Source organism: Anolis sagrei, chromosome 2, assembly GCF_037176765.1.
Source record: "Anolis sagrei isolate rAnoSag1 chromosome 2, rAnoSag1.mat, whole genome shotgun sequence".
NCBI classification, from domain to species: domain Eukaryota; kingdom Metazoa; phylum Chordata; class Lepidosauria; order Squamata; family Dactyloidae; genus Anolis; species Anolis sagrei.
The window spans coordinates 111,704,539-111,728,969 of record NC_090022.1 but is presented as its reverse complement, the minus strand read 5'-3'; the positions used below and the strand labels follow the sequence as shown (position 1 = coordinate 111,728,969).

Below are 24,431 nucleotides of genomic sequence, written 5' to 3'. Positions count from 1 at the left end.
AAGTGCAATCGGCACCTTATCAAATATTCTGGAAGCCCAGCAGTCTGGTAGGGTTAACTTCATTCTGCAAATGCATTTAAAAGCAAGAGGTCAGGGCAGAGCTCCAGAAGCTTTTACCATTGACCCCTTTGCTTTAAAAGCAAAAGGAAATGAATGCTGGCCTTTTATATGCTATTTGACTGCTGTATATATCCACAAGTGGCTTCCCACAATAACAGTTTATATCCAGGCCCTAAATTACTAGATTTTAATGAACAAGGAAGCCATGCAGTTGGTAACAAAGTGGGATATGTAGGCATTTGTGTCAACACCTATGGCAGCATCCAAATATGCACTCCTATCCTAGGTTAACAGCTCCTTAAACTAGCCCTATTGAGACCTACTTTTTGCATCAGCTGTCTTCTGAGGAAGGATCTGAATATCCACACTAGAGCTGTGCAAATGTGTATGAACTGTTGCAGGGAAGTGCTGGCAGGTAGGACCACTCACCCACTCTGCGGTTTCAACAGGCTCATCCCAAAGCTTATGTTCCCTTCCTTAAGACACTGCAATGCCTGCCTGTTGCAAGAGTCCTAGACTCCTACAATTTAGGTAGCATTTAGACAGGTAGTCTCCTGTCTAAATGAACCAAAAATTCCTGTAAATAATTGAGAACCTAGGTGAGGAAATGTGTATTCATAGCAGTATTAGTAACAGGAGTCAGAAGGTGCTCGTAACTCATGCCAGAGACACGATCACTTCTGTACCTGATGCAAGCAATCCTTTCTGGCACTTTAAAGCAGCTGTTAAGTTGTCAGCACTGCTCATACGCATGCAGAGGAGGTTAAGTCAGCTTCACCAGGCATGGGGCATATCTGCTGGTGAACAGCTTTGTTATCACAGGCAAGAGCTGGGCGGGAACGAGACAGAGTGAGGGCACTCACCTTTTTTTGGAAGGGGCTGCATCCCTAGGGGCACTTTAGCACCTTGGAGGAGTAAAGGGGGGAGGGGTTTAAGGGAGAGCAATCAGCAGATCCCTCCACAGATCCCTCCCCACTCAGCCTCCTTTTAATTGCATGTCACAAAGGTATCACAGGTAAACAGTCACGTATTTTAGTTTAGCCCACCTGCTAAACTGGATCTTCTTCCCAGTACTAGTAAGATAAAACAAGGGAGAGGCCCAGGGTCATCTGAAAGAACAAGGACCAAACCCAAAATACAAAATGGGGCTTGTTTTCCATTCAAAGTTCTTCAAAATAATAGGGGCAAAGGAGAGAACACTTGCATATCCCAAGATGGAGGCAGTCCTTGCACACCACACAACAAAGCAGGCAAGCCCAGCTGATCCCATGCTGCCCAGCAAGTCCACACCATTCTCAAAGAATTGTACCTTTTTAGGGAAAAAGGTGCATGAGGGGATCACTTTGATATCAATGTGTGGGGTAGGACTGGCTCTGCAAACCCTGAACACTGGCTGGGAGAGGTGCAGAATATAACCCAGAAGGTAAAGCTTGTGAAAAAATGTATTTTGGACCTTTAGCTCTAAGATTCCTCCAGTGGATTGAGAATTTGGGGGGATGCTGTATAAATTAACATTTTGAAAATGGCCCTGTGAAGGCACCTGTGAAAATCCAGCCAAATATTTACATTTCATGGACAATCAAATTCCAGAATGCATCATCCACAGCTGACACCTCAAGCTGCCCAGCCATTCCCACTGGCCAAACATTGAAGAACTGCCTTGTTGCCACCACCAGAAGCCCATCAGGAAGTGCCTTGTAAGTTAAGAGCAAGCAAAATTGGTTGTCATCTGTAGGGCCTCCTGTTTTCTCCAAAGCACCCACCTGTTGCTCTAGATCATGGCAGCGTTGCCGCATGTCATCTGTTTCCTCTAAGTCATCGCTGAGGAAGTAGTATTTCCGTGACTACAACACAAAAGAGATCAGTAGTGACGAAAAAGGGCACCAAGTCATCAGAAGCCTACGTCTCCACAGGTTCAGGCCATTACCCATCTGACCAACCCTCTTCTCTCCCCACAAAAAATGTACATGTCAGCATCATCCTACTTCACTTGCACCATCAGGTTTATGCCACCTATCCAGCCATCCACCCACAATATATATTCAGTCATGAGTACCTGGCTGTCAAAGTTCCCATAAGTCTCTGAGCTCAGCGTATCTGATGAGTCTTTGTTCAACAACTGCAAGACAAAAGAAGAAACAGTTTCATTTCTGCCTACATACAAATGACTTGTAAGCAGAAATGATGGAAGCCTGACGAGCACACTTTATGGAGCTTCCCTTTACTGAGGACCAGGGCTAGTATGGCAGAGGGACACTATTTCAGTTTATACAGGAGAGAAGAAACCACCAGCTTGGGGGGTGGTCAATACAAGACCCCAAAAATGGTCAATAGCTAGCCAAGTATCTATTTCCAGAGCCCAATTGTTTCTTGCCTGTAACTATACTCACCTCCTGTATTGCTGTCATGACAACATGCTGTACAGACTCTTCCAGGGTCATGATCTGCTGGATGTGATCTGTAAACATATGAGGTTGTACACTCATTATACCTGACTAGTTCCTAACTACCTTCCCTTCCCACTTCCGCACTCCTTCCCTTTCACTTGATTCATGAAGTTATGAGGAGTGTGGTGTGGGCGCACAGCCTCCAAGAGTGGGGCCGGAAGTCAGATAATGGATGGACTTTTCTGGAGGAAGCAAAATGCCAGATACCACATCACACACAAAAATCCCCTTCACTTCAAACAGCTTGAACTAGACCAAAGGAAACACAAGAGGACTCAACGGGCGAGATGAGACAGATGTCACCAAGGCTGAAAACTAACAAAAAACAATACTAAGTTCCTGCTAGCAGGTTATCAACAACACAACTAATGGGGGCACATGTACTAATTCCCACCTGCTGAGTAACCAAAGCATTCCCCACAGAAATATTCTCTTGGCACAGGTTCCCCTGTGGTTCCATGGCCACATTCCCTGACTGTACTATCTACTTGCAGACACATACCTTGCTTCCTCTCACAGCCGATAGCACAGCCGAGTACCAACTGCAGTAACTTGCCCAGCTCAGCTGTGTCAGAGAGCTCTCCAACAAGGGCTACATCAGGAAGAAGCTGCTCTGGGACTTGGTGGCCTAGGACCTGTAACACATGCAGAGCAAGGAGGAGATAAGAACGTCCCAATGTTCTTCCTACCTACTACCACTTGCACCCCCAGCTCGTAGCGTGTTGTAGCAACGCCAATGACGAGACAAAGGAGAGGGCAAAGGTGGTTTGTACGAGAGATGCAAAGCTTAAGTATCTAACAGGTTTGAGTTAAAGCCATTTACTCAGGATAGTGTGACAAGCAGAAACTGCTTCCAGGTTACTATATGAGGATGTATCAGAAAATTTCAGGGTGCTAATAGGGTAAGAAAAATGAGGAAACTGTGGAGACAGACAAGTGAGACTAAGAAACACTTGAAGGCTAGCATTTTTACAACACATTTGTAAGCTCGCCTTTACCTGGAAGCATCTACTACTACTTTTTTTTTTACATTTCTATTCTACCCTTCCCTCCAATGTGATCAGAGGTCATGGCATGACATTTCATGCCATAGCATTTTTACAACCACACTATGAAATAGGGGTAGGCCAAGTAGCTTATCAAAGGTCACCATTAAGGTTGCTTTTGGACTGGCAAAGATTTTAATTCACTCCATTTGAATCTTCTAGCATGAGTCTACTATTTCTACTACTATACCATCTTAACTCTCTTCAGAAGGAGAAAGATGGAGAAGGTACCTCCACAGAAAACTATTAAAATACCCAGCTTTTTTGGAACAAGATTATTTCATTAAAACTTTTGAGAGAAAATAAGGAATACTGGCTCAATTCATTAAACATTTATGTTCCATGCTGACTTTAATAAGGCCAGGTAGGAATTTCAGATTTTCCTATTATCTGGCTTGGTGGGCCTCACCTTCCCTTTATTATTTGTTGTTCCAACTTTTATAGGAGGCTTACTTATGCTACAGCCAACAATGCAGGGAACCCTTTTCCTCCATCCAAGAAAATCCAACTCAATGAAATTACTCACATCCTGAGAGTATTCAACCACACTCTGCAGGACCTTCTTCAGGTTGCTCACCTAGGGACAAGGTGGAGAAATGGAAAAGGAAAATCAGCCAATCTGTTTAGTTACTGCTCCCACTTCAAGGCCAACTTTAGCATCATTTACAGCCACTGAGACAGAACTTAACACATCTTATGCTGTGATGTAAAGAGAAGAACCATTGATCTGCTTCCATAGCAGGCTTCAAAACTGACAGTAGAAACGTCCAGATAGTTCAACAAGCAGCAAAACTAGTGTTAGAACAGGAGAGACCTCATATAGTGGGGGAAGGGGGGCAGACATGCCTCACCACTAAGCCCTACTCTCAAAATATCAAACTGTCTCAGTACAAAGTCAAATACCTCAGATCAGCTAACACTAAAGAGGGACATCCTATCTCAATTCAAAGACTGTAGAACTCAATTGGAAGTACAATTCAAAGTGCTGGCTTTAGCCTATAAAGCCCTAAATGTTTCCAGCCTAGTTTACCTGTCCAAATATCTCTCTCTCTATGAACCACCTTGGAGGCCAAGATTGTCTGGAGAGGTCCTGCTCTCTGTCTCACCTCCTTTGCAAGTGTGGTTGGTTGGGACAAGAGACAGGACCTTCTCAGTGGTGGTTCCTCATCTGTGGAAATCCTTCCTCAGTGATATTAGATCAGCCCCCTTCCTCCTGGCCTTCAGAAAGAAAGTGAAAGTGTGGCTTTGGGACCAAGCCTTTGGATAATAATTGTAGTGCAATAAATGGATATGGAATATTTGCAATGACTGCTGGAATTGCCCAGATTATAACTGTGGATGGTGTGGTTTTTACAGTCAATGTAATATTTAAATGCTTTAATTTACAGTTTTAATTTAAGTGTCTATTTTAATTGCTTGTTGTTTTATGGCATTGAATTGTTGCCTATATGTAAAGCTGCCTTGAGTCCTCTTCGGGGTAAGAAGGGCGGGGTACAAATATAGTAAATAAATAAACTCTACTTTTATGAAGAAAACAAAGCACTGTCACTATTTCACGTGTCACCCCAAAGATAATCTTGGCTCAAAACATTTCCATTTTGTTTAGCTTGGAAAATTAAAGTTATGCAGAGCCAAAGATGACAATTGTTTATTAAGTTAACATATTCTAATGAAAACTTTACTAACATCAATAAGGAAGCAATTCTGCCCACCAGGTGTTTTGTGTGTGTGTGTCTGTGAGTCAGGAGCGACATGAGAAACCAGAAGCAACTATGTGTTAAATGCAGGATTTGTACACAGCCAATCTCCTGTCTGTTGTGTTACCATCAAGCTTCACTGCATTCCTAACAGGACTGGCTGCAAAAGCTTCAAAGAAAAAACATTCTCTACCGTAAGTACATCCCACTCATCTGTGAAGGAGAAATGAGACAATAGTTCTCATTGGTTACACCTGGAAGTAAATGTTCAAGACAATCTTTGTGTACCCTGAAGGCCAGTCAAATCTCCCGTGGTTCTAGCACAGTGGTTCTCAACCTGAGGTCCCCCTATGTTTTTGGCCTACATCTCCCAGAAATCCCAGCCAGTTTACCAACTATTAGGATTTCTGGGAGTTGAAGGTCAAAAGTATCTGGGGACCCCAGGTTGAGAACCACCTCAGCACATCACAATATAAGCTAATGCTTGCCTCCTCTTGAATTCTCTTCAACTGTAAATCTCAATCTTCCTATGTCTGAAAGCTCCAAACCAGTGCTCACTGGCACAGAACATTACGGCTCTTCTGCTGCATTCAAGCAGAACCGGGAAAGGTGGTTATTCCTCTTCTCCCTGTGTTAGGCTATCTATTTTCCTGTTTTCTCCAACTGTAGTTCCTCCTCCTTCTAACGTCAAAGACAAGCACGTAACCAACACATTCTCAACTTTCTTCTCTATCTAATTATCTGGAAAGTCTGAAAGATAGCCATTTAACTGCTGTATTATAATCTTTGGAAAAGCTCAAATTATTTCACTGCCTTCCTGCAGGTAGCTTACAAGAGCACTCCCAAACCCACAATTAACAAGACTGGTCATACATGCTTGGTTTCATGTGTTTCAGTTAAAAGCTGTTAGTTTTAGATCAACTTTTCTGGACAGATAGGTAGTTCTCTTATAACAGATTGAAGACAAGAGTTACATTGAGGATGGCTCCCCTGGTGTATTATATAAAGGTAAAGGTTTCCCTTTGACATAGTCGTGTCCAACTCTGGGGTGGTGGTGCTCACCTCCATTTCTAAGTCGAAGAGCTGGCACTGTCTGTAGACACCAGCATGACTGCATGGAGCGGTGTTACCTTCCCACCAAAGCAGTACCTATTGATCTACTCACATTTGCATGTTTTCAAACTGTTAGGTGGCAGAAACTGGGACTAACAGTGGAAGCTCATCCTGTTCCCTGGATTCGAATGGCCAACATTCCAGTCAGGAAGTTTAGCAACTCAATGGTTTAACCCGCTGCACCACTGGGTGCTCCGGTGTATTATATATTTAAGGCAAATTTTTACAAGATACATATTCCATAAGAGCCTAATCCCCAAACATAAAAAGTAGTCAAACCTCAATACAAACATGCAATATTCACAACACAATGTTTTATCGTCATGTGGTGAGGTTCCTATACATCTTGGCACATTCCACATCATACCTTCAGCCTCCAATTGTCACCGGTATCATCTTTAATTCGTAGTAGCCATGTTTCATTGAACCAAGAAGGGTCACTGGAAAAGAAAAATGTGGCACTGTTGTCCTTGGTTTCATCTAAAAATTTCCCACAGAAAGTGACATGTTCTATAGCAGTTTGCTCTGCCCACTCTGGACCTCACAAATGGAAACTACATTTGAGTGGTCTTAATTTGATGAAATTTGATGAAAACTACCAAAACACTCTCTTCCCCACCACTGTTGCCTATCCTTGTGTTCAGCTTTTTCCACAAGCAGCCAAGCTACAAGATAACTATCAAGAAGGAAAATAAGTCTAATATCTTGCACCACATAATCTGAGTTGTTAACCAGGGTTGGGAAGAAGAGGGGAGAGATACAGAGATATTTTTTGTCCAACTGTCCCAAAACTAACTCTATGAGAACCATTTACAAAATCTCCATCATTGGCTTTAGTCCCATGACACTCACATCTTGTGCAGCACTTGGGCAATTGTAACCCCGCTGGCCAAATCCTCCTCCTTGATGCATGGAGATGGAACGTGGAATGTTTGCATCTGAAAGAAAGAAGCCAAATCAATAGGTAAAAGAGAGTGAATTTCTCCCATGAGAAAAGGGGAAGCCCATTCAGAAACAAATCAAGAGTTGTGGCTTTATTTGACATCCTACAGGGGGTGTGATTCCAGAATGTTGATCCCAGGAAAAGCTACACACCCTTTCCTGGATAATTCCCATTTGATGGAGGTACACACACAAGTGTTAAAATTCTAACATTACACAATTTATTTATCTATGCTGTCTAAGGGAACAATTCCAAACAGAGCTATATGGGATTAATGCCAATGGTTATTTTATTTATTTCAGAGTTTTCTATACCGAGCTTCTCAACCTCAGTGAGGGACTCAGCCCGGTTTCCAACCATAAAAACACATACACTCATTAAAATATCATATATCACTATTACAGTAACAGACTTAAAATAACATTATATATAAAACTATGGTGGTCAGTTGTCGTATTAAAATAAGATCTACATCATCTTCCATCCAGAATCCTAGGGTGTTGTCTCATTCATCGAAAGTCTGACTCCACAGCCACGTCTTCACCCGTTTCCTAAATGTCAGGATAGACGGGGCGGTTCTGACCTCCGGTGGGAGAGAGTTCCAGTCACGGGGCCACCACCGAGAAGGCCCTGTCCCTCGACCCCACCAGACGCGCTTGCGAGGCCGGTGGGACCGAGAGCAGGGTCTCTCCAGATGATCTTAATAATCTTGATGGTTCGTAGGGGAGAATACGTTCGAGAGGTAAACAGGGCCGGAGTCGTTTAGGCCTTTATAGGTCAACACCAGCACTTTGAATTGTGCTCGGAAGCTAATTGGCAGCCTCCAATTGTTAGGCTCATGACAGCTCTATTAACTTTGCAGACCACTAAATTCCATTAAGAAATCAAAGTCAACAGAGTAATCTACAGCAAGACAACACTGTCATACATACCCACAAAGGGAACAAAACACGAGTACTCCCACATGCCTGGCATGGCACTTATACACAGGGTGAATCACTAAGAAGAGGCAGCCTAACTGTCACGCTCACAGTTAGATGCTCACAGCATCTCTGATTATAATGGCACACAGGCCCCTTCTAAAGGGAGAAGATGCCTAGAGAGCAAATACAGGGTTTTACACCCAGAGGATCTGGGCTCTTGAAGAACAGGTCTTCCGATTCCTAATGGGACACCCTGAACACCAGACTTTCTAGTTTCTTCATGCTGTACAAGACTTCCAGGGAGTGATCTGGAGTCTCTCCTGCAAATAGTTATAGTTCCCACTTCTTATTTTTCCATGACTTGCAAAACAATTAACAAAATGCTAGGTTCTTCATTAATTAAAAACTTAAAATAACACTAAAGGAATCAAAATTATTCGATACTATTCAAACTCAGCATTTTGCATTTTCTAGTTATAAAAGAATTAAGCCAGATATTTATCTTGCTTAAAATGGCGGTAAATTTACTTTAGGTAGGACTATCCTTCATAATTAATGTATTTTTTGTCATCACATTCCATATCTTTGACAAATTATATAAGGGAAAAGATCAGTCTTCCTTTTGGACTGGTGGATATAGTAAAAAGTTTTTTTATACATGGCAATCAATGCAGTGGTTCCCAACACTTGGTCCCTGGATGCTATTGGGTTTTAGATCCCATTGCCTGCAGCTAGTCAGTGATGATGGGCACTGTAGTTCAACATGCTGGGGGCCCAAGTTTGGAAACCAGTGGTCTAGGCCAAGCATATCCAAGCTTTGGGAAACAGAATTTGCCTGTTCCCTCTTCACTTGCTTTTCCTCCATCTGTATTAATTTCTGTCACTCTAAGAGAGAATGCATCAATCTCTATGCTAAGACACAATAAAATTAGAATAGACAGATGGCCTCCACTTTCCACATGTCACCTAAGCATATCTATGAATTGAAAGGTCATTCTAAAACTGGGGGCAGTCTTAACAAGCCTTGATACAAGAAAACATTGCACAAGTGAACTGTCAGGGAGCCTAAGACAATCTAGGACATCCCATGGACAGGCACTCTCCTTCCCTTCAGAAGTGTTTTAGTTATCACTGCGAGCTTTTTCACACAGGTCCAACAACATGTCTACTTCTCACAGCAGAAACTATCCTGGTAGGAACAATCCCACTCTGGGTCTGGCAGAAGTACCAGAGATTTTGCAATTGGAAATATTTTTCCTGAATATCCAAATCCCTTAAAGAGAAATCCTTTCCTGCTAGCTTACAGCTTCCAACCAATCACAGGACTATTACTAACAAACCCTATTAGCCTTGCTAGAGTCAGATGGAATTGGATTCCTGGATGTTTACCACTTATATACAGAAGAGAGATGTTTGGCAGTACAGCCTCTACTTTGTAAGCCGGGGGGGGGGGGGCATTACTTTTACGAGCACTGGTACTTTCCCAAGACATTAAGATCGTCTGGGGAGGCCCTGCTCTCGATCCCGCCAGCTTCACAAGCACGCCTGGCGGGGACGAGAGACAAGACCTTCTCAGTGGTGGCCCCTCGGCTGTGGAACGCACTTCCTGCAGATATCAGATTGACCCCCTCCTTGCTGGCATTCCGGAGGAGAGTGAAGACCTGGCTGTTTGAACAGGCATTCGACTAAGCAGTGTGATTGATTGACTGATTATCGGAACACGGAATAATGGATAACGAGTTTGGATTCTGATTTCATTGATGAGACCTGATGGATTTGTTATATTGATGTACTGATGTATTGCTGCTGATGTCTAATGATTTGTGATGCTATTGCTTTTAAATGCCTAATGATTTTGTATTGTGTATACCGAAACTGTTGTAAACCGCTCTGAGTCGCCTAAGGGCTGAGAAGAGCGGTATACAAATAAAGTAAATAAACAAATAAATAAATTTGAGCCTGGAGCAAAATAACAAGCATCCACAACAAGGTAAATAGTACCCAAATACAGTACAGCCAAGTTATTTTGGTAACTAATGCCAGAGAGCCCCCACATATAACTTTCCCATTTTTTTGCATTAGAATGTCAAGACATGGAGACAACAATAAATTCAGAGATTGAGAAAATCACTGAAAAAAGGATTAAGATAGTAATGTAATTACAGGCTGAGTATCCCCTATCTAAAAGAAGTGTTTGGGATTTTTTTTTCACATTTTGGAATACCTGTATTTGCATATACTATACATATATAATGAGACATCATGAAGATGAGACCCAAGTATAAACATTAAATTCACTTATGTTTCATACATAAGTGAAACTGAGCGAAGGAAGATCGATGCTTTTGAGCTGTGGTGTTGGAGGAAAGTTCTGAGAGTGCCTTGGACTGTGAGAAGATCCAACCAGTCCATCCTCCAGGAAATAAAGCCCGACTGCTCACTGGAGGGAAAGATACTAGAGACAAAGCTGAAGTACTTTGGCCACATCATGAGGAGACAGGAAAGCCTAGAGAAGACAATTATGCTGGGGAAAGTGGAAGGCAAAAGGAAGAGGGGTCGACCAAGGGCAAGATGGATGGATGGCATCCTTGAAGTGACTGGACTGACCTTGAGGGAGCTGGGGGTGGTAACGGCCGACAGGGAGCTCTGGCGTAGGCTGGTCCATGAGGTCACGAAGAGTCGGAGACGACTGAATGAATGAACAACAACATGTTTCATACAACCTTTAGACAGTACACACAGCCTGAAGGTATCATCCATTATTTTGCTTCATAACCCCTTTGTGCTTGAATTGTGTTTTGGAGAGATTGAAACAATTGAAGAATTTTTCTGCCCCATACCATGTAAGACATAGCCAATGAATACTGGTACATAGTTCGAAGGTCAGTTGAAAACTCAGAATTCCATCAGGCTGGGATTAAAACAAAATTATATCCTAGAGCAGTGCTTCTTAAACTGTTTAAAGTCTAAGGAGCTCTGTTCAAGAGTACAGTTGATTCTCCATATCCATGAGTTCTGGTCTCCTGGATTAAATCACTCCTTGAAGATACTCAATTTCCCCCCAAAAGCAAACTTGATATTGCTATCTTTTTACAAGGAATGCCATTTTACTATGGTATCAACAAAGAGTTCTAAAACAAAACCCAAGCGTCCACTACAGTGAATATGCTGACAATGAAAATCATATTTCTCACTATTCCATGCAAACCCTTCTCTTGCTTTCCTTTTCTCCCCCTTTCTCCCCTCCGCTTTATAACAATCCCCAAGAGTTTCTTTAGTTTACTGATCTCAGTAAATCAACTGATGGATCTCAGAAAACAGTCCAAAGGTTAAAAACACTGAATAGGATTCGTTAAGCAGTGTTCAAGGTAGAAATCAGGAGGCACAAAGACTGCCTTGCTTTCAAGCTGCTCTTATTAATTGTGAATCCTAATTCTGAGCAATTCAAGAATAGCAAGTAGTTTTGCAAAAATCTAAGAAAGCCAGACTTTGAGTGAAGCATGAACTAAGCAATGTCAAAAGCACTGGCATTTTAGCATATTTGAGCAATTAATTTACTAATGTGTCTTAATTGTGGGGAAATGTTAATGCTGAAATTCCCAACTGAAGACAATAATTAAAAATTGATTGCCACTTTTCACTGGCAACTTTCTAAAATAATTCATAATTTAATTTTCATGTTAGTTCCTATTACTGAATTTATTAAGTGAGTTTGTGCTGCCCTTCCACAAAGCATGTATATGTGCACTTAAGTTCTTTGTCAACATATGGCAACCTCAGGAATTCAACAAACAAATTGTCAGAGGCAGCCACTCCCCCCAATTCTGTCAAATGGAGGAAAGGCTCCCCCCTCCCCAAAAAAGGAAAGAATTTAGCTCTTTTAAGGGAAAGTAGGTGTATGTGGGAGGAAACAAAGATCACCCACAGAGACAGGAAAAGTGATATAAATGCAGAGTCACGATGTGCCAAGTTGAGCCTTATAAAAATAGCCCGACATTTTAATGCAGGCATGCCACTTTGGGAGACCTTTAAGAGGCTTTGGGAGTGGATGCACAGCCCAGGGTCACAGCAGCGAGGGCAAAAGAGGAGGTGCAAGTCTTGCGAAAACGATGCCAGGTCAGAGTAAACTGTGGCATGGGAAAACACAATCGTTATGGCTTGTGGGAAGAGGGCCAACATATTTAGTTATAGTGAAGATTGTTTGAAAAGATCTTGGGTGAGTGGGAGGGAGGGGGAAAATGAGAAAGTGTATATACACTATCTCATGATACCAGTCTTTTTCAACTTCATGACACACAAGATTCCGTCCTCCGCCCCCCTCTCCCCCTTTCTTGTTGTTGTTCATTCGTTCAGTCGTCTCCGACTCTTCGTGACCTCATGGACCAGCCCACGCCAGAGCTCCCTGTCGGCCGTTACCACCCCCAGCTCCCTCAAGGTCAGTCCAGTCACTTCAAGGATGCCATCCATCCATCTTGCCCTTGGTCGGCCCCTCTTCCTTTTGCCTTCCACTTTCCCCAGCATAATTGTCTTCTCTAGGCTTTGCTGTCTCCTCATGATGTGGCACTTCAACTTTGTCTCTAGTATCTTTCCCTCCAGTGAGCAGTCGGGCTTTCTACACAATACTAAAACAGTTCATAGACAAAGAAACATAGATCCCTTGATTTTTTTATCGTGTCAGAAGTGAATTGAGAATATACTGCAAGTTGCTTCTGGTGTGAGAGAATTGGCTGTCTACAAAGACATTGACCAGGGGACGCCCAGTTGTGTTACCATCATGTGGGAGGCTTCTCTCATGTCCCCACAAGAGAATCTAGAGCTTGACAGACGGGAGCTTACCCCGCTCCCCGGATTCAAACCACCGACTTTCAGGTCTGCAGTTCAGCTGGCACAAGGGTTTAACCCACTGCGCGACTGCAGCTCTAAATCATATGACACGGATCCAATAATATGACACAAAAGAACTTCTGCCTCTCGCCCATGCTGTTTCATGGGGGGGGGGGGGGGGTTCCTGGAGCTAGCTAGAAAGCATCTTCTGAGCTCATGATTTGTGTGGAAATGGGACTAAACAGGAAAAACACATCAGGTGGAATCTGTCAAATTTGCCCATGTCGAATTGCAGTGCCTAGTAGGTTTCGGACTTCCACGATTGAGGGTAAGAAAATTGGGAGGGAAAGAAAAGGAGCCCATGGAAAGAAATGGTGTCTGCCTTAAGAACAATGCCTTCTGCTACCTCTATGGATGGTTCAGCTAGAGGCAGAAGGAAGCAATTCTGTGTGATGGGGGTAATGTCTTCATTTTCTTTAAAGATGGAATCTCATGCAAAGATTATTTCCCCCGCTTTCCCCAGCTTCGTCTGACAAAGTCCTTAGTGTATACAATTCACATCATGTGTGGAAGTGAGAGAAACAGAGTTTAGACACACTTTCTCCTAACAGAGCATTTTTATCACCCATGCAGGGACATGAGAGAAGCCTCCCACAACGATGGTAAAACATCAAACATCTGGGCGTCCCCTGGGCAACGTCCTTGCAGTTGGCCAATTCTCTTACACCAGAAGTGACTTTCAGTTTCTCAAGTTGCTCCTGATATGGAAAAAACCCACAACTGGTTGAGCAAGGAGCCCCCGGTGGTGCAATGGGTTGAACCCTTATGCCGGCTGAACTGGTTGACCGAAAGGTTGGTGGTTTGTATCTGGGGAGCGGGGTAAACTCCCGTCTGTTGAGCTCTAGCTTCTTATGCAGGGACATGAGAGAAGCCTCCCACAGGGTGGTAAAACATCAAACATCTGGGAGTCCCCTGGGTAACTTGCAGACAGCCAATTCTCTCACACCAGTTTCTCAAATTGCTCCTGACACACAAAAAAGCTGGTGGACCATACCTTATCTGGATAACTGAAATAGAAATATTCTCCAAAGTATAAAACTGTCCACATGTGCAGCTGATGTAGTGACACCTTTGCTTTCTGCTAGCTCTATGTACACTGCCTTCTTTGTTTTATGTACAAAAAGTATTATTATTATTATTATTATTATTATTAACTTTATTTGTACCCCACTAACATCTCCCGAAGTACTCGGTGAGGCTTACAAAGGCCAAGGCCCTCAATAAAACAACAGCATAACAAATACAACAATAAAACTCATAAAGCAAACCAATAAACATTAAAGCAATAACAGTAAAACATCAAAACAATACATCATGACACATTTAAAACTAGGGCCGGGCCAAATGTAATGAATAAATTAAAAGTGCTGGACATGACAGGTGAAATGTAAGGATTTTAGGGTAGGTGCAATGTGCAGGCAATCTTAAATCTCTGGTAAAGTGCATTTGGGACATGATACTGAAAAATATGAAAAAAGTATGAAAAATAGGTTGTGATAGGAGTACCTCTTCTGCCACACTGTGCATAAAAGGACCTTCAGGCTAGATGAATACAAAATATACATGAATTCCCTGCCCCACCTCAAGAAATACCTTATTATGTATAGGCAAATATTCCAAAATAGGGTGTATGTACAGTGTAGATCAGGCATGGGCAAACTTTGGTTCTTCGGGTGTTTTGGACTTCAAATCCCACAATTCCTACCCTCAGGCCCTTTTCTTTTCCCCTTCAGCCGCTTAAGCGGCTGAAGGGGAAAAGGAAAGGGCCTGAGGTAGGAATTGTGGGACTTGAAGTCCAAAACACTTGAAAAGCCAAAGTTCTACGCTGTGGAATGAATACACTTTGACCCCACTTTGACTGCTGCGGAATCCCAGGAGACAGTTCCCATAGGCCTTGATTCAGCCTTCTCTGCCAAAGAGAATCCCAGGATTCCACAGCACTCAGCCAGGGCAGCCAAAGTGGGGTCGAAACCGCACCAATTCCAGGGTGTGAATGCCCCCAGAGCCCCCTCGCCAAGGCCTGGCCAGGGCTGACCTGAAGTCTGGCACAGCCACCTCCCCCTCCCTGGCCTTCCTCTCCGCCAGAGCTGACGTGGCCCGGAGAGGCCTACCAGGGCCTTGCCCCTTTGCCCTCGCTGCCCCTCAGCGGGGCCACAGGCGAAGGGGGAGGAGGGCGGCACCTGTTGCAGCCCGGGGTGGGGTCTTCCCAGGCACGGAAAGGGGGAAGGCGGGCAGGAGAGGAAAGGGAGAGAAGGGAAGGGGGCGGCCATGGCTAGGCCCAGGCCCAGCGAACGTTACCCAAGTGAGGAGCGCCCCGCAACGCTCGCGCGGGCCCCTCGCGCTCATAGCTGCGGCGGTGGCGGTGGTACCCACGGCGTCTTCAGCGCCTCGCGCTCGCCACGCCCCCTAGCGGCCCAACGCGGCACTCGCGCAGCCTCAGTGGCGCCCGGGTCTCCCCTCTCCGCCATTTGTAAGCCGGGCGGAAGAAGGGCGAAGAGGAAGGCGGGCTACATCTCATTGAGTCTTACCACTAAGGGTGCCTCCCTCTTGACAGTCACACTTCCCTAATCTCCGTGGCCCAATGCTATGAAAGCGATGTACCTGGGTGAGGCCTCAACCCTTTTGGGCCTTGAGTCATGGGGGTTCAAGAGAATACCGATGTTCTACATGGAGAAAGCCAAAGTGCTCTTCCAGCAGTCACCAGCCAATCCCTCTATTATAGAACTCCAATATGCTGATGATAATGTAGCTTGTGCTCATTCAGAAGATCTACAAGCCACTTTGAACACCTTCGCTGAATAATAAAAATAATAATAATAATAAATAAGAAAACTGATGACAATCCACTACGCATTACACCCGCGTAGTGATGTTGACAGACTTTACCTGCCCAGAAAATCAGGAGGCAGAGGGCTTCTGCAAGTGAAACAAACAGTAGAAGAAGAGAAACATGCACTGGCAGATTATGTGAAAGGCAGTCAAGAACCAACATTGAGGGAAGTCAATAGTAGTAAACTGCTTAAAGTGCAAAAGACAAAGAGGGAATACTGTAAAAACACAATCCAGGAGCATCTTCCATCTGGAAACCAATGTCCTCACTGCAGGAGAACATGAAGATCAAGTATAGGGCTCCACAGTCACCTTCGTATCCACCGACACCTACATATCCACCACCTCCACTACACTTAGAGGACCATCATCCTTGGGCTACAAGGGATCATCTAAGGAAAGTGGTATCAAACTGCATGAATTCAACAGTGCAGATGCACCCTCCAAAAGTGACTGCAAGTGGACTTTGGCTTTCCAAAGTTGCATGATTCCCACCCCCTTTTTATTGAAGTGTTGTTCATTCGTTCAGTCGTCTCCGACTCTTCGTGACCTCACGGACCAGCCCACGCCAGAGCTCCCTGTCAGCCGTCACCACCTCCAGCTCCTTCAAAGTCAGTCCAGTCACCTCAAGGATGCCATCCATCCATCTTGCCCTTGGTCGGCCCCTCTTCCTTTTACCTTCCACTTTCCCCAGCATAATTGTCTTCTCCAGGCTTTGCTGTCTCCTCATGATGTGGCCAAAGTATTTCAACTTTGTCTCTAGTATCCTTTCCTCCAATGAGCAGTCGGGCTTTATTTCCTGGAGAATGGACTGGTTGGATCTTCTCGCAGTCCAAGGCACTCTCAGCACTTTCCACGAGCACCACAGCTCAAAAGCATCTATCTTCCTTCGCTCAGCCTTCCCTTTATTGAAGTACTGTATCTTTATTAAAGGAGCACCCGGTGGTGCAGCAGGTTAAACTGCTGAGCTGCTTTACTTGCTGACCAAAAGGTCAGCGGTTGGGAGCAGGGTGAGCTGTTAGGCCCATCTTCTGCCAACCTAGCAGTTTGAAAACATGTGAATGTGAGTAGATCAATAGGTCATGCTGGCCACATGATCTTAGAGGTGTTTATGGACAACGCCGGCTCTTCCGCTTAGAAATGGAGATGAGCACCACTCTCCAGAGTCGGACACAACTAGACTTAATGTCAAGGGAAACCTTTACCTTTTTATCTTTATTAAACAATTAAAATGTTACATATAAGGAAAAATGCATACTTACAAACTACATAATATAAAGCTAAAAAAAAGTCATTCCAGGAAAAAATAATAACAAAAATTGGAGTAAAGAGACAAGTTTCAACTAACTATCTACCGTATATTCCGGCATATAAGACGGCTGGGCGTATAAGACGACCCCCAACTTTTCCAGTTAAAATATAGAGTTTGGGATATATTCGCCATATAAGACTACCCCTCTTCCAACGCACACCATATAATTTTTTTTAAAAGCATCAGATTTGATTTCAATATGGTAATTTTCCTATTACTGTACCTCCTTCTCTGCCTCTCAGATCCCGCACATGCGCACCTGCACCACTTCACTGCAGTCCTCAGGAGCGAGATCTGAGAGGCAGAGGAGGAGGTATGGTAATAGGATACAAGGGTGGGCCAGACAGGTAAAAGAGGTGTGTTTGTCTGGGCCCAGAGCCACTCTATCTCTTTTTTTCCATACCCCGGATTCCCCAGAAGCCTGCAGCTTGTTCCACCCTTCACTTACACCTTCCCGGTGAGGCACCCCTCACCTCACCATTGGGATCGCATTAAGTCCACGAATCCTGATGAATGGATTTTCTTATACTGTACTTGTACAGCGTTGCCCTTAATGCTTTCATACAGTCGCTGCATACGGCAGGGACACTACCACTGCCATTTTTGAGCTTGGAAGTTTCAGCACCCGCTCTATAAGACGACTCACGTGTATAAGACTACCCCCGCGTATAAGACTACTCCCATGTACAAGACTACTCCTGCATATAAGACGACCCCTGACTTTCAAGAAGATTTTCTTGGGTTAAAAAGTAGTCTTATACACCAGTATATATGGTAGTTTATGGTAATAGTTAATCCCTTATCTATCTTCCTTTAATTTTCTACATTGTTCTACTTGTATATAACATCTACTATTCTTCAAAACCAAGTATTGATGATCTCTCCCCATCAAGTTGTCAAATGTACAATTAGGGCTTGCTTAAATTCAATTAATTGTGCTTCTTTAATCAACATCTGCCAAATCATGTTTATAACCCCCCCCTTCCCCCCAGTTTTTAGACAAGTCAACCTGAGAGGCACGCCAACCACCCTGTTTCTTATTCTGCAATGCATGGGGAGGGCAGATACACTCGACATGCTCAGAGGCACACACGGCATAATTGTTCTATTTTCACTTTTTGGGAGTCGCTAGACACTAAAATCAAAGTGCAACATTTAAGCAAACTCTGCTGTTATAATTTTGGTTTCTAATATTAGCTAGGCGGTTGTTTTGTTTTGTTTTTTACCTTAAAGAAAACTTGTCACAGGGTTTTCTTGGTAACCAATGTTATAAAGGGGTTTGGGGGCTTGGCCTTCCGGAGAGGTGCATTGCAAGTGCAACTTGTGGGGACGAGGGAGAGGGCCTTCTCTGTGGTGGCCCCTCAGCTCTGGAACTTGCTCCCCAGAGAAATTAGGCAAGCTCCCACCCTGGCAGTCTTTAGGAAGAGCTTGAACACTTGGTTGTTCCAGTGTGCCTTCAATGACTAAATGAACAAGAATCCCTGACCTGATCAAATCCTGCAAAAATGTCCTTTATTTTACCTACTAGTGCAATTAAACCCTATTTTCGTCCCCTGGATCCCCTGTCCAGATACATTACATTGCTCTCTCACCCAGTGTTTTTAAACTTTTAATATTTGCAACCGGCCCTGCCCACTGTGATCATTTTTTTTGTGCTCAATTATTGCGATTTTATATTGTTTGTTGTGCTTATTTATATTGTTTCTTGTATTTTATTTATTTTTTCTTTATATTTTACTGTTGTATTCCTATGTGTTTAATTGGATTGCTGTATTGTTGGGCTTGGCCTCATGTAAGCTGCCCCGAGTCCCCTTGGGGAGATGGTAGCGGGGTATAAATAAAGTTTATTATGTTGTTGTTGTTGTTGTTGTTGGTGGTGGTGGTGGTGGTGGTGGCGGCCTTTTTCTGAGGCTGAGAGTGTGTGACTTGGCTTTTTGGAGTTCTAATGTACAGCTCAAGCCACCGCGCCGCTCTAGTTCTCCTCAAGGGGGCGCTGTGGAGAAACAAACCCTTGTGGCGCTGCAGGGAGACGGATCCCCGCCAGAGGGCAGCAAAGCGCCTTGAAGTGAGGCTAATCTCTGCTGGAGAGTCAGGAAACTGTTCAGCTCTTCCATGGGAGAAGTTGTAGTTTGTCAAGCTTTTCTTCGTGTCTACAGTCAAGGAATAATCCCCACGCCTGGTATCACTGTAGAATTAGTGCAGTTTGACCCCACTCTAATGTTTAATGCCACTGAATCCTGGGAGTTGTAGTTTAGGGAGGCATCAGCACTCTGGCAGAGAAGGCTAAGTCAGTACCTTGAGAAAACTATAACTCCCAGGATTCCATAGCATTCCAGGGCAATTAAAATGGTGCCAAGCTGTATTAGTTCTAGATGAATCCAGTGTTTTATACGAGCATATAGCATATCCAACATCTCCATTCTTCAGACTCAATGGAGCCTAGGAGACAGATCACAAATGGTCTCATGTTGATTGCCCTTTAGTCCCTTTCCACACTGCCTCTTGCTCCTTAGGGCCTGCTGGGCTGCTTTGGATCAGGAATATTAATTGGTTAAATAGCTTTTGGGATGCCAAAATCCACGTTCTGTCAGCTGTGAGGGTTTTGTTTTTCTGGCTTGTCTCAGTGCTAGGTTACAGCCGCTTGACATCTAAGTTGTTTACTTGATCTGAGCCTCAGTCTACAGACACATAAGCCTGTTATCCTATTCGCAATTAAGATCAAATCCCGTCGCATTTATTGGGATTCGCTCCTGCATAGAACTGGGTGTATAAACATGACAGAGCTGAGAGATAGTGACTAGGCGTGCGTCTACACCAGGCATGGGCAAATTTGGACCCTCCAAGTGTTTTGGACTTCAACTCCCACAATTCCTAACAGCCTCAGGCCCTTTCCTTTTCCCCCTCAAGCTTAAGCGGCTGAGGGGGAAAAGGAAAGGGCCTGGGGCTGTTAGGAATTGTGGGAGTTGAAGTCCAAAACACTTGGAGGGTCCAAGTTTGCCTATACCTGATCTACACTGTTAATTAATGCAGTTTGACACCTCTTTCAGTGTTAGGGCTACAAAATCTTGGGATTTGTACTTTTGTGAGGCACCAGCATTCTTTGTCAGAGAAGGATAAAGACCTTGTAGAAATATACTTCCCAAGTTTCCATAGCACTGAGCCATGGCAGTCAAAGTGGTGTCAAAGTGCATTCAATCTGCAGTGCAGAATGATGCACCTAGTGTAGATGCTTCCTAGCTAGCTAGCAATTGGAGCTCGACTTTTGCACATCCGAGCCCAACACCGTCTGTTTTGCCACACTGCTGTTTCGCGGCTTCCCTGGCGAAGAGTGCCTTGTGTTTTCTTCCCTCGCATCTCCTGCCCCCAAGCGACCCAACCACGGAGATGGAAAACAAACTCCATATGGGAAAGTTCCCAGCCGGGTTATTTTGGCTGCCTTAGGTGGAAACGTGTTATCGGCCTGTGTGACTCAGGAGCAACTCAGACACCGTCTGCTCCCAGCTTCCCTTCCTGGGATGGACCACGATTAACCCCCTATCGTGCAAACAGGAGGCCAGCCCTCTACTCAGTGGGTGAGGCCTGTCGTGGGTGGAACCAAGGAGCATGGCGTGGTTTTCTCATTCTGGCGCTTCTTGGGATAGGTAGCCTTCAGTCCTGATTTCCATCTGGAAGTGTATTGCCTCTTCTGAGATGGGCATCTGCCCCCAACCCAGTGTGACTGGATCCATATCTGTGCTCATTGTACCCTCTCTTGGTAATTGCTGCCTGGCTGGCTGGCTTGCTTGGAAACTCTCCAGGCACCACAATTTGTGACTCACAGACCAGCACCCATCCTTGTACCACCACTGAGTGGCACTGGTATGGCTAAATGGTTGGATCTGGAAAGCTATGAACAGATCTCTGTGGAACTATGAAACCCAGCAGAAGAACTTGGACCAGTCACTTAGGCCCCATCTATACTGCCATATAAATTCCAGATTATTTGCTTTGAACTGGATTATATGACACTCTCAGTCTGACCTACCTCAAAGGCTTGATGTAAAGATGGAATGGCAGGGAGAGAAGTGTTAGTGTCTCTGATAGTTCACTCTTGATTTCCAACTAATCAGGTTTTCATTATTATTATTATTATCATCATCATCATCATCATCATCATCATCATGTCAGAAGCAACTTGAGAAATTGCAAGTCACTTCTGGTGTGAGAGAATTGGTTGTCTGCAGGGACGTTGCCCAGGGGATGCCCAGATGTTTTACCATCCTGTGAGGGGCTTCTCTCATGTCCCCGCATAGAAAGTGGAGCTGACAAACGGGAGCTCAACCTGTCTTGCGAATTTGAACCACGGACCTTCAGGTCAGAAGTTCATCTTGCACAAGAGTGTAACTCATTGTGCCACTGCAGCTCCACCTATTACAATGCAGTCTGAGCCCTGCCACATACATAATGGAGGACCTTCTTATAGTAACACCAGAGGCACTCCAAGTGGCCAGCTACTGGTCAAAGGACATTTAATATAATGCCAAGTGTTAAAACTTTGTGTTTTCAAATACATTACAACTGTACCTTCTGTTCACTTCTGATACGATAAATAAATAAATAAATACAGTAGATCCTATCTAACCAGGTAATGGTTGCTTCCACAGGGACCTGCCACCCCCACCCCCCTCCCCAATTGAGACTGGAACTATATCTGTGCCTATTTACCTTCTGTCTGTCTGTCTGGCTCTCTCTCTTTCTTTTGGAAACTCTTTGGGCACCACAACTTGTGACTCACAGACCAGCACCCATCCTTGGACCACCACTGAGGAGCACTGGTATGGCTATCCTGGAAGAGACCTTGGCTCAGTTCTCTGCTGAACTATGAAATTCAGTAGATGAGTTCGAACCCATCACTTACTCTCACCCTGGCCTACCTCACAAGTTTGTCAAAATTACATGGTAGGGAGTGGATGCTACCTTGAGTTCTTGGAAGGCAACGCTGGTTACAAATATAAAGCATTAAATGAACAAACATCTCTCCTCTCTGACAGTTTGTGAAGCAGGCAACTAGGAGTGTGAACCATGATCCAGAGAATCCATAATTTGAATTGCACTTCAGCTTCTACTAGGAGGATCAGAAGGACACGTTAGTGACCTCAGAAAAACTACTGTTCCTTCACCTTTCCATCTTCAACCTGAGGATGAGGACAATAAGAATACTGGTTACTATAAGGATTAGTATTGTAGTGATAAGATACTACAAGATTAAGTAAAGTATTCTTAAATAAAAAGGTTGTTGTCTTTCCACAGCAACCCCTCAAGGCTTCCACCCATTGCTGACAGCTTTTGTTTCCAGTAAGATTACCTTCTGGCCAGCTTTTTCTTTTCTTCATCAAACCCCAGCCTCCCTTTGTTTTTATAGGGCATATCAGTAATTCCTCCCTCCCTTCCCCTCGCCTAACTACTTTGAAATACTCCACAGCACTCAGTCAAATCTTGGCACCCTTCAGGACTTTATGTTGACAGGGAAATCTGCCCAGATCTACAATTGGAGTGCCTCGAGTGGGACTTTCTGGCAGGGATTTTCTCGTAGGCAGGGGAGGCGAAATAGCACAGCATGGTTTATTCAGCCTTTCAAAGACAACTATGGGAATTATTATTCCGTACAGAAATATGGTATTCCTCTCCCCCACACTTACTTGTCTTGGTATGGTAAATAAAACAACTTCTTAAACACCCCTTATTAGTTTCATGGAGGCATTTCTTAGCATAAGGTGAATGGAATGAAGTCATGCTAAATCTGTCTCTTCGGGCATTCTTTCATAGTCTCTGTATGTGTTCATTTGGACCAAACTTTGGATTTGGGGCCTTTCCACACTACACAGTTTTAGCACGATGCTTCACCTTGACCTATGCAGACTATATCCTAAAGATATATGGAATGCTGGGATTTGTATTTTGGTACGAGGCATCAGAGGAGTTCCTTGGCTGAGAATGGCAAACTACACATCCCAGGATTCCATAGGATGTAGCCACGGCAATTAAAGTGGGATCATAGCATTGTGGTGAGCCTTCTTTATAAGCCCCGAGCCTTCTTCATGAGGCCATGTAAACACATGCTTTAGGGCAGCTTTCTGCATGGGCATGTTTTATAGCACACTGTGAATATTCAGTTTTCCGCATGCTATTCAGTCGAAATACCATCTGCCTTCTGTATTAGTTGCTTAGTACACAACAGAAGCAGAACATATTATAGTATACCCCAATGCTTCATGTGGTCTGTTTATCACCCTACACACACATATGTGCACCCTTTACCCTCCTACCTACCCTCTGCATCCTTAGACAATTCCTGCTATCGCAAACCCACACGCCACATATACCCACTCTCTGTGTGCACATATGTACATACACACCCTGTCTCTGGCGTGCCGTTCCTTGGCAGCTGTTCTGCTTGAGGCACGTCCTAGTTGGAGAAGCCGCCCACAGTTAAAAACAGATGACTTCACATAAAAGCAAACAGGGGAGGCAAGAGAGGGAAGGAAGAATACTTAGGAATGGGAGTCAGAGGTCAGGAAAACGGTCCTTAGCCATCCTTATGTAGTTACTCTCCCTGTTTCAAGGCAGATGTAATTTTCCTCCGGTGTGTGGCCAGGTACTGGTGACATAGCAGGAACACCATGAATTAGGGACTCCGTGTTTTTGGTTACATAATGAGCTTTTCTTAGGTACAGTTGCTTCTGAAGTGAGGTGCATGCATAGCCCTGTCCAGCAATATGGGAACAACACCCTGGACTGGAACAGGAAATGATTAATCCCATAGAGAGCAACTGGGGAATTTAAGCAACCAGGAAGAATGGAAATTGCTGGAGTGGCCAGAGGTTTGAGGTTTGTGCCCAGTGTTGCTGTCAGGAATATTTAATTGATTCATATTTGAGGGGCCTTGGGATAAGGAGGCTTTTGAAAAGCAGGATCCCACACTCTGTATCATCCCACCAGGAAGTCAAAATGAGTCTTTTAGTGCGAATACCTCTGCTACACCCACACACAATGAGCTCCCTTCCCCAAGGCCCATTAACTGGGCTTTAGAAAGCCACGCTGAGCCGCGTTCCCTTTCTGCCTTGTTGGACCCACTCCCTGTTCCTCTTGGACGTCATTGATCCCATCTGGGCTCTGTTTTGTGGTGGTATTCCAGCAG

The 24,431-nt window shown here is 44.3% G+C and overlaps 1 protein-coding gene across 1 annotated transcript in view; it reads right to left on the bottom strand.

Moving 5' to 3' along the window:
• Nucleotides 1-15,519, bottom strand: part of HOOK2 (hook microtubule tethering protein 2) — a 34,912-nt gene extending 19,393 nt beyond the window's left edge. The window contains exons 1-8 of the mRNA XM_060764939.2: nt 15,412-15,519; nt 7,216-7,301; nt 6,731-6,803; nt 4,080-4,130; nt 3,010-3,142; nt 2,451-2,518; nt 2,117-2,179; nt 1,824-1,904 (exon numbers count right to left, since the gene is read on the bottom strand). Coding sequence (XP_060620922.2) covers nt 1,824-1,904; nt 2,117-2,179; nt 2,451-2,518; nt 3,010-3,142; nt 4,080-4,130; nt 6,731-6,803; nt 7,216-7,301; nt 15,412-15,459 — 603 coding nt within the window. The 5' untranslated portion in view covers nt 15,460-15,519. The remainder of the gene's footprint in view (nt 1-1,823; nt 1,905-2,116; nt 2,180-2,450; nt 2,519-3,009; nt 3,143-4,079; nt 4,131-6,730; nt 6,804-7,215; nt 7,302-15,411) is intronic.
• Nucleotides 15,520-24,431: the final 8,912 nt, after the last annotated feature.